This window comes from Solenopsis invicta, chromosome 3, assembly GCF_016802725.1.
Source record: "Solenopsis invicta isolate M01_SB chromosome 3, UNIL_Sinv_3.0, whole genome shotgun sequence".
Classification (NCBI taxonomy): Eukaryota; Metazoa; Arthropoda; class Insecta; order Hymenoptera; family Formicidae; genus Solenopsis; species Solenopsis invicta.
In genome coordinates, this window is record NC_052666.1 from 20,533,020 (window position 1) to 20,543,961 (window position 10,942).

At 35.8% G+C, this 10,942-nt stretch overlaps 2 protein-coding genes across 3 annotated transcripts; both read left to right on the plus strand.

The window, feature by feature from the left end:
* The first annotated feature begins 1,489 nt into the window (after positions 1-1,489).
* On the plus strand, positions 1,490-6,305 carry LOC105203943 (protein C12orf4 homolog). Of its 2 annotated transcripts, none has more exons than XM_011172879.3 (10): positions 1,490-1,817; positions 3,577-4,105; positions 4,334-4,555; positions 4,643-4,846; positions 4,961-5,076; positions 5,188-5,324; positions 5,401-5,521; positions 5,590-5,708; positions 5,778-5,903; positions 5,996-6,305. In XM_011172879.3, exons 1-10 carry the CDS (start codon positions 1,775-1,777, stop codon positions 6,107-6,109), a joined length of 1,731 nt encoding a protein of 576 aa, XP_011171181.2. In that variant the 5' UTR covers positions 1,490-1,774; the 3' UTR covers positions 6,110-6,305. The 2 variants fall into 2 exon arrangements, with proteins under 2 accessions (XP_011171181.2, XP_025994888.2); XM_026139103.2 differs by having other exon boundaries at positions 1,490-1,715.
* Positions 6,306-7,684: 1,379 nt separating this feature from the next.
* On the plus strand, positions 7,685-10,550 carry LOC105203944 (vasorin). The gene is made up of 4 exons (XM_011172880.3): positions 7,685-7,922; positions 8,362-8,718; positions 8,864-9,468; positions 9,968-10,550. Exons 1-4 carry the CDS (start codon positions 7,857-7,859, stop codon positions 10,260-10,262), a joined length of 1,323 nt encoding a protein of 440 aa, XP_011171182.1. The 5' UTR covers positions 7,685-7,856; the 3' UTR covers positions 10,263-10,550.
* Positions 10,551-10,942: the final 392 nt, after the last annotated feature.

A 10,942-nucleotide genomic window follows, 5' to 3' on the forward strand; every position in this document is an offset into this window, starting at 1 on the left:
AATTCATGCAGCGATAAATGGCTGGCGACTTGGAAGAAGTGGGGGAAAAGTAACGCCAGCGTCAAGTATCTGTCGCTTTTCTCCCAGTACATATTCATGTGGCGACAAATCGCTAGCGACTAAAAATACAATAAATATAAAAAAAGTATTAAAAAAGTATAAAATAAAATAAGTATTATTTTTATTAAAAATAATACTTATTAATCTGTAATTATTAACTGCAAAAGGCGCAATAGGCGTTTTAGTGTCAATAGGCGCAATCAACTCAGTAAATTATTAGTTAATAATTACAGAGTAATAAGTATTATTTTTAATAGAAATTGAAAAGTGAAGAAAAATGAAAGTGACAATACGTTCAAATAAGTTGTATTCTGCTGAATGCGCAAATATTTTGGGAACAGCAGTAGCAAGAGCAATTAAAAAGCGACGAATAGTGATTACAACTGCTATAATGTTGGAATTGCAAAAAACACAAGAGAAACGGCATTACAAAAAAAAGCAGTATTGGGTAGCTCCATACTTAAAAGACCGTCAGGATCATAGCTTTTTTCACGTATCCGTTCCTAAACTAGTATTTGAAGATTCCATACTGCTCACGATTGTGTCGACTTGTCGCTGAAGTTCAACCAAGTTGAACTTCTGACGATTTGTCGACGAATTCGGCACAAGTATGTGTAGAAGGGGAAAATCGAGGTAGAAGGGGAAAGTCGCCAGCGATTTATCGCTGTATGAATTCGCACCTTTAAAGCTTATTACTCCTATTGTAGACCGGGACGTAAAGTTTATGTAAGCCGTAACCGCTAACTTGTGCCGGAATCTGTAAGAAATTGACCAATTATAGTCGATTATTCTTCTATAAATCGATTATGATTGGTCAATTTCTTATAGGCTTTCTACAACAAGCTATTAAGGTTGGTTTATGCAAACCGTAACCGCTAACTTATGCCGGAATCTGTAAGAAATTGACCAATCATAATCGATTTATACAAGAATAATCTTCTATGATTGGTCAATGTCTTACAGATTCCGGCATAAATTAGCGGTTACGGCCTACATAAACCAACCTTTAGTCAGTATCATAAGTCATAAGCCATAAAAATTGACCAATCACAGTCAAATCTAAAGAGAATATTCGACTGTGATTGATCAATTCTTATGGCTTATGACTTATGACACCAACCAATAGCTTATTGTAAAAAGTTTATTACAGAATCTCGCTACAGACTTCCTAATGAAACAGCGCGTACTGAAACGTCCAATGAAACACGTTACCTGCGGCGAGTTTATTAGCGTTTTCAACTGTAGTGGGTTTTAACCCAGGTTTGTCGCCATTTGCCAGAATCGTCCAATTAGAATGAACGATTGTCCGTTTTAATTGGATGACTCCAGCAAATGGCGACGAACCTAGATTAAAACCCACTGCAGTCGAGTCGAAAACGCTATTAATCTGCATTGGTGGAAATAAACATAAAAGAACAGATCTATTGTATTTTTTGAACGCATCAATTGTCAAAAAGTTGTCGGAAAGGAATGGTAGAGAAGAGAGGGCGTAAAGAATTGTTGATTGTTACGTAGATAGCGTGTTCTCAAATTACTGGAAAAACGTGACAAATAAACAATATTACTATTTCGGGTTTATTTAAGAAACCATTTTTTAAAAATCGTCAAATTGCATCGTTTGATGATAGTGCGAAGAGCCTGTGTGTGTTAAAGAGGTTATATTCATTAACAGAATAAATTAACAGGTTGATCACAATCGAAACATGATAATTGGATGTCATATATGAATATCAATACCAATAGAACAATGAGTATCAGTACGTGAATTCATCATCATAGTATACGTCTCTTTTCATTTTTTATAGTATTTTTTATAGTATTTATAATACTATTGGTTATAAAACACATGAAAAATACATATCAAATGATCAAGCACAGTGAATCGAAAAAATCTTGTGAAGACAAAAGCATATAAAATATAAAAATATAAATAGATATAAAAGAATTCAGTAGAACGTTCAATATGCAATCAAAAACATTGACAACATTTAAAAGTAGAATATCTGAATTTTCTTTGGATTATCTTTACAAGATTTGAATTATTTGAAATAAATATTTTTTATTTTTTAAAAGAACATTTTTGTTAATGAACACATTAGTGGAGCATCTTTTCCAAGATATTTTAGAAAACATTCTTTTAATTACTGCAGAATATTCCCTTAGTTTTTCTAATCTTTTCTATTTAATTTTCCTTTTTATTATGTATATAAATCTATATAATTAAAAAAATAATTCTGATTTGACTGTAACTTTTGATATATAAATATTCCAATAAATTGTGAAAATCTTCTATTTGTGTCTGAATTATCCTACAGTACAAACTAATAGTGAATTCAATTGGACTGCACTAGTGCACACTGGTGCATATTAAAACCATGGTACACTGATCTAATCTTAAAAATAAAATATAAGTATCTTGAATGATAAAATATATATCTATTTTACCAAATAACATAATAAAATATTGATTGAGTATTTCACAATTTAATCTGTTTATATATTTATAGCGATTTTGGCTGAGGCGCATCGGTGTGCCACAACTGGTGGCACACAAACTGGCTCCGATTATTTTCTCAGGTCCACTTTGTGTATACCCAATGTGCACTTATGAGGTGTATCAAACCCAGACGAACATTTGGCACCATTGAGGGACTGCATTATTTGACTAGCCAAACATAAAAGTTGCACTGACACCTGAAATGTGCAACCAGTGTGTCCCAGCCGAAATCGCTATTATATTAATACATATCGTTCGTCGATTAGTGTACGGCGGTTTTAATGTGCGCACTAGTGCGTCCAACCGAATTCGCTATAAATTAGCATGAACTTATTTACTGTGCAGTGGTCAATATTTTGATGTTTTTTTTTTTTATCACATATTGCAACTCGTACTAGCGCCCCCGTAAATCGATAAAACAGGAACGATTGAATGTCTTAACATAAAAAAAAAACTTTGCTCTATTTTGTTTCTAAATTTTTACAATTGAAAACGTTCACGATCTATCAAGTGTATGTTTGAACTGAAATTAAAATAAAAGCTGATTGAAAAAACATTTTCTTATTTCAAATAGCAAGAGTACTCGATGTTTACTGTCTGGATGCTATTTTACAGATTTTTTACATGACAAACTTTATCATATGATTTACTTGATTTATTTGATGGATTTATATGTTACATGAACGTACAAATTTGTGGTCAATTAAAGTTAATTTATAATTGACTGCCGCTATCGTTGAAATAAATATAGATAATAAACATAATCGGAAACTGCTACTGAGAATTATCTTTGCCCTTTTAACCCGAATGTTGCGAAAGTTGACCTTCGCAAGCAGAATAACTGTACCACTCTTTTCGAGTCTTATAATATCTCATGTACATACTGATAAAAGCTAATTATGTACAATTTATTACTCTAATCGCGGTTATTAATCATATGATTGCTTCGCTCTACTACTTAGAATGTATAATGTAATTTTACATATCAACTTCTCATAAATTTATTACCAAATTTACAGATAAACAAATATTATTAAAGACGATGAATAAAGCAGAAGAAGAATATGTTGAGAAAACGTTTGTCTATAAATTTCCGACATGTACTACAAATCAAGAATATACGCTGGAAATTCCATTAAAAATACCGTATCACGGCTCCATAAAAGAATTGATGCATCGTATAATGTCATCATTCAAACTGCCGTGTTATGTGGAATCAGATTTGTTGGAGGCCCTACAACATAACATCAAGGAGCTTACGCTACAGTTTCATGATAAAAAGGCGGAGAAACTTATCGAAGCCGCCAAAGCAGGCAATCTGGATTTAGAAGACATAATAAAGAATTGGGAGAAAATATATAAGCAGAAGACAGTAGAATATTCCGATCCTATTGGGACCACAGATGAGGAATTATTTGCCGCAGCGTATCACAGATTAGTGCATTCTCCGTCTTTAGAACCAATTCTGCAGGCAGAACACAAATTTGGACGGGATGTTACTGAAGTAATTCAAATGAGGGATACTGACTATGAACATCTCACGCAAAAGTTAGTACGATTCTTCTTTCCATTACTTACACTTTTTAATATGTACTTCACCTATATATACTTAATAAATATGAAGCATAAAAATATACAAAGTTATATAGAAATATAAACACTCAAAAAAATGTAACAGTTTATTATTTATCAGTTATCTTATTCAATAAAAAAAAAATAAAAGTAAAGAGAAAATGTCAATTTTTTTCGGAAAGAAGGATCGTACATAAATTCCAGACAAACCGACGAAATGCGCGTTGCCGTCGAAACTCTTGAAGCAGGATCTACCGAAAAGTCCATAAACGACATGGCCGGTCGTCATTTCGAGGAGCAGAGCTTGTTGCAGGGTTATTGGGGATCCAAAATTGATGCTTTGAGATTAGATCAACGTCGACAGTACCGAAATTGGATCATGAGGCTGCTCGAAGAACAACAGACCAGTATGGTGTCCACGCCAATGTAGGTTTCTTTTTCGTGTTTCGATAATCAATTTAGAAAAAGGAAAAGTCTCATTGAGCTAAAAGAAAAATCATTCTTGCGCAATAGGGGTTCGCCTATGGTGCCGTTGCCGCCGTTACGTCCGGCTTTAGACAAATTCGTTCATAGCGAAGAGAAGCAGACAACAGATTATCCTCTGTTAGAAGAAAGCTTCACCATACATTTGGGATCTCAAATGAAACAAATGCACAACATACGCATATTGACCGGAGACGTGCTCGATTTTTGTCGTACGAAAAATAGCGAGTCCGGGTACGTCTAATAATTTTTACCAAAGCATTAACACATTTATATCAATTCGTTAATATCTTTGATAATATAAATTTTTTTCTCGATCGATTGTGATGGAAAATATATTAAATTTAGGATGGATCCAACGCCTCAACGATTGCAAACAGCATTAGGACTGTACTCGAATGATCTCTGTGGATTAGTTCTCTTAAGCGATAATCATTTAGGCAGTTATTCCGGAATAACGAAAGGTGCTTTCTAATAGACTTCGAGAGTTAATATTCTATATAACGTTAACATAGTTTTTATTAATTATTTTATTAGCTTTTTATCTAGCTTTTTATGATATCATATCATTGCAGAATTATGTTCGATATGTCAATTAACCACGGAATTTCATTTTCCATCTATCGACGAGCAATTGGAAAAGATTCGAGAAGACGTGAAGGATGCCGTTGCATGGAGGCAGGCGCATTATAGGGAAGGAAGCGATCCCCACGTAAACGAATATAAATTTTATTTAACAATATATCGTTGACAATATCGGCATACTAAATCGTACGTGTTGTTTACAGGCGAAAAAATCAACCACGAGCAAGAGTCTGCAAACAGGCGACGTTTTTATCACAAGACATTCCAATCTGGCGCAAGTTCACGTAGTGTTCCACATGGTGGTCAACGATTCTTTGAGATCCGGTAAATAATTGCCAGTTATAAATTTCCTGTGTAACGGATTACAAAGTTAAACATGATATTAATTTTAGGCGATATCAACTCGAGACATCCCGCTATTCTGGGATTACGAAACATTCTGAAAACGGCGTGTTGCAACGACGTGACAACACTGACAATACCCGTGCTGCTCGTCCATGAAATGTCAGAGGTAACCTATCGCTTGGATAATTCTTAGATAATTAGGTGAAAAATATAAATAATCTTCATCGTACCGTAGGATATGACGGTCGCCTGGTGCACGAAGCGGGCCGAGCTAGTCTTCAAATGCGTGAAAGGTTTTATGATTGAGATGGCGTCCTGGGGTGGAGCCGAATTGAAAAATCTCCAGTTTCTCGTGCCGAAAGTAAGTCCGGCGATAAGCGTAATCTGAGATTGAAAGTGTACAAGGAAAAAGATTCCACTCTCTCACGTCAATATCATTATTATCACTTGCAGGGAATGTCAGAGGAGGTATTTGGAACGTTAGCCACAATGTTGCCCAGCATATTTCGGGTGTCGAACCCGTTGGTTTTCAAGGCCACCAGCACACCGCAAACCCCGAAAAAGTGAACGATTTCCCTTTGTTATCGCAGCATGCGTCAGGAACGCTGTTTATAATTATTACTAAGTATGTGATATGCAGTCGCAATTATCCGTCACGGGCGCGAAAAAAGATACGGCTCTGCATATGTCTGACTTTTAATGAGCTTTTTGTTTATATTATTTTCACACAATTGATTTCCCATCGAATGGAGCCGATATTTGCTAAAAAAAAGCTTGCATCAAATATCTCGGAATTTACCCAATGTTACATTTCTCTCTTTTTTAAACGTTATTAATAAAATATATCAACATATATTTTATTTCTTCATCTGAATTAATTTCCCAAAACTGTGTTATACCATCAAAAATAATCCTCTTAATTATGTAAATAATTATAATCTCTAAAATATCATAAAACTTTGAAAAAGGTGATGATAACTTTTATCATTCTAATCTCTATAATCTATATATATATATTTTACGTGTATACATACATACATACATACATACATACATATATATATATATATGTATATGTATATATGTATGTATGTATGTATGTATGTATGTATGTATGTATACACGTAAAATTCCAAAAATAATGCATAGATTTATAATCAAATTTTACTCTTCAAAGTTATAAATTTTCGAAAATAACGTTCAAAAATAATTTTACGTATGATCCACCGATAATTACAACATTAATCATGACGAGATGCATGAATAACATTATCGCCGTTGTCTAACGCGCGGCACGGAGAGCGAGGTTTATCGCTCTTAGCTCGTATTTTTATTCTCCGAAGCATGGCAGAGCAGATATGTTAACGTTTTTCGGGCACGAGTCTCGTTACGAGAAGCAATGTTAACTCACGTTCTAACGATCCATAAATCTCACGAATAAAAAGATATCGCTTGAATGTCACTTAATAAATTGAAAAAAATATGTGTGATTAATTAATTATGACGAAGTAGCAATCGCTGGACCGCTGGTCTGGGACGAATTTACGATGCGTGCGACTCGCGTAATCGCTAGTTTATCAGAGAACGGTGCGTTAGCCTCGGCGATTCTGAACTTCTGACCGCGAACGGATTAAATTAACGTCGCGACTTTCGCGACGTCAACGTCTCACTTTATTTAAAAAAATATATTTGCGGGACTATAACTCAATACGTGAATTCAATCACGTTCAAACCTTATCGATTTGTAGCCATACATAAGAGGTAGAGATAATTATCAATATTTATAAAAGTAATTATCGCACAACCGATAAACCACTATTGATAGTTTTTCACCTCTAATGTATAGGTAACTAAATGTTACCTGCCAATTAAATTACACGATAATCATGGTATTTCGTTACCGATTCGTACATGAATCGACGCTAAAACGACGATATTTCTATCAATGTTGTATGTGATAATGTAGTTTTGAGAGATTAGATCGCAAGAAAAATTTCTATTAAGATAAAAATCGTAATTTGAAGCGACGCAGATTTAACCAGAAGCGTGTGTATGTATATATGTCTTGTCGATCGAAGTGCGGAATGCATTATAATGCAATTAACTCTTCTACCCCCCTCTTAATTCGACACTGCAATCTTCGGCAGAGAGTGTCGCGGATGAATTCGTTGCCATTCCGTCGGAACGTGGTACGGGAGGCATAGTTCGCGCTGGTGGTCCTGGTGGTGTGATCGGTCGATCGGTGGTCGATCAAGTGCGTCGGAGATCGAATCACTCCAAAAATCGACTAATCAGATAGCTACCACCTGGCACGATGTGGACCGGATCGCTCGCGTTTTTCATCATCATCGTTTCGTTCGTCTCAGCGTCTAAGGAAACGGTGGGTTGGTTTTTAATTTTGCGACGACTCTTTTCGGCTCTTCTAATCAAATCATCGTCGCTCGTGGACGAACGAGTTATTTTCGGGCCACCCAGTGACACTTTCGTTATTTCTGACGCGAATATCAGCTTCCGGTTGAATATCAGCTTATCGCTTTCTTAAATTTCATCGCTTTCTTGCGCGAACAATCGCTTCCCGCGATTTAAACGCGCTGATACGCGTTGAATTCGCGCTCTGAAATTATATTTCGAGAAAAGTTTTTCACATGAAACATTTCATGCCTTTTTTATTGTCGATATACATGTACATATATGCAAAACGCTAATAAATTAACAAAATATTTGTTGCCATATTGTCAAAACCCGTTTACACGTGTTCAAATAATGATATAAAGTCATTTTACGCGAATAAGTGAATTAAAAAGGGACTTGCATTGCAGATTGATCTCTCATTTCGGAAACTGAAGAAAGAAGATTTCTTCATTAGAATGCAAACCCAGATCAATCTACACGAAGTAACAGATCTTAATCTAAGGGGGAACGAATTCGACAGTTTTCTGGATTGCTCCACCAATCTGGAGACACTGAAAACGCTAGATTTGTCTCAGAATCATCTTCAACGATTTTTCTTCTTGTGCAAGGAAGAATACAATTTACAAATATTAAACGTGAGCCACAACAAATTGGAGTACATCGACGACAATGCTCTCAACGATCGGATACCGAAATTGAAGATACTAGATCTTTCTTTCAACAAGCTCACTGTCGTTAACGAGACCATGCTACAACACCTAACGGTAACTTTATTTGATAATTTATTTAAAAATTTTCTCTAAAGAAAATTACCTGTAAAATCAATCTTTTTGCCATTTTACGCGTACATTTATGGTGAAGATATGCTAGAAAATATGTATATATATTATATCAAAAATTTTCTTTCAGATTCTCGAGTATTTGTCTTTGTCCCATAATCCTATAGGGGATGGAATACATGAAAGCGCGTTCTGGAATTTGAGGGCATTAAAACACCTCGATTTGAAGTTTATATCCGCGCCATATTTTTCATCGGATTTCTTCAAGACCTTGACGAATTTATCGATTTTGGATCTGTCTTGGAACCCGATCAGCACGATACCCGATCAGTTACCGACAAGTTTGCAAGAGTTAGATTTATCCGGCACGCAAGTGACAAGTCTCGAAAACTTGAATCTACCGCAGCTACAAGAACTGCGGCTGAATCACATGCCGAACTTGACGTCGCTGCCACTGAACGATCTGAAAAACTTGACCAGTCTGGAAATATTATCGATGATCGGTTGCAAACAATTAGTTCAACTTGATTTTTGGCCGCAGGTTGGCATTGTGCTGCCACGATTACAGCGCCTTTCAATAAAAGATTGCAGTCTAGAAACTCTAGGTGTCGAGTTGCGGCCGTTGATGCAACGGATACCCGTCATCGAATTGGGAAATAATCCCTGGCAGTGCGACTGCAAATTGGAATGGATCAGTCTGACGAACCAGACCAAGAATCTTAGTCGGGACATCAGGTAAGATATCGACGAAAACGTTACTCTCAGTTGGTACAAGTTGCTATTTTAGTATTAATTAAAAGTATAAAATAAATAAAAATTTTTAATTTTTTCAAATTTATTACGATTGTTTATAATAATCTTTTACTAAATGTAACAAATATCTTTTTCATCTCGTTGAAAATGTATTGTAAAATGATAAAATGACAGTGCTCGTATCGTGCACTGCTCGTCGAGCTTCAACTTTACTTCTTCAGATGTCTCGAGATTTTCCATGAAGAGAAAGGCTAAGACTTCTTAGCCTATTATTATACCACGAGATCACATCTTGTTAACGATAAACTCGATCCTTCTAATGATATATTAAAGTTTCTTATCTCAGCGGTATGAAAAAAAAAAAAAAAGATAGAATCAATTATAATTGCTGTCACAATGCATTTTTAACTACATTTTATTGTTGAAAGATACCGAGATTTACAGAAATATAACTGACCACTTTGTTAAACTTGTACGACAGATGCCACACACCAGATCAGCACCAAGCCAAACTTCTGGCTGAAATACCGAACTACGAGCTACAATGTGAATACGACTCGTCGGTCATTTATCCGATCCTGTGGACGGGCCTCGCGATATTGATCGTTACCATGATCGTCACCGTGTTCTTGGTCCTCCTCAAACGGCCAATAAACCAATGGAGCTTCAAGGGAAGGAATGGGGATACCGTCACGTACAAAAACGTCGTCGAGTCGAACAATGATCTGGTCCGAATACTGGCGGTGTCCGAGACGCACGAACGCAACGAAGAATGAAGCCAAATTGAAATTGGAAAGAGAAAGAACAACACAGACGAGTGGACGGAAAAATCGTCGGGCTAACAGCAGACGTTTCAACGAGTCTTTTTTCGAAAAGCTTTGTTGTAACGGTTACCTAGTAATAATATACCATAGCGTAATTGCGATGACCATGCGAGAAAGTCGTCCCAAAAGATTGCCCTATTGTTTTCTTTTTCACATTGACGAAATATGTCGGTTCGTAAGATGTAAATAGGAACAAACGTTGATTTAAATAAACGATGTGGAAATCAGGTTTCTTTGAAATATTTAAGCGTTTTTAACAATAAGATAAAAATTTTCGAAGGTTACAGTAATCAGTTCCAGAGTTCTTACGCCGATGATGAATTATCGCGTGTCCAAATATATCAAAGTGAATTATGATCGAATGAAAAAAAAAAGTTTCTCGTGCTTCGTGAATTGAAATGATCAAGTATTCGAGTATACTCAGCGTCCGATAATAAAAACTTCTGTGGTCGAATAAAACGGCCGTGCCTCTTTTCTTTTTAGTAAGAAATAGCCAGTAAGAATCGGCGCGTTTTGAAAACCCCTTTACCTTTGTTCCATACGGCGCGTCCGTTGCCGTGGCACAAAAGCAAAGCGGATACAAAGAACGCAATGGCTCATTTGCCCTGAATGACGGCAAGATCCTCTCTTCC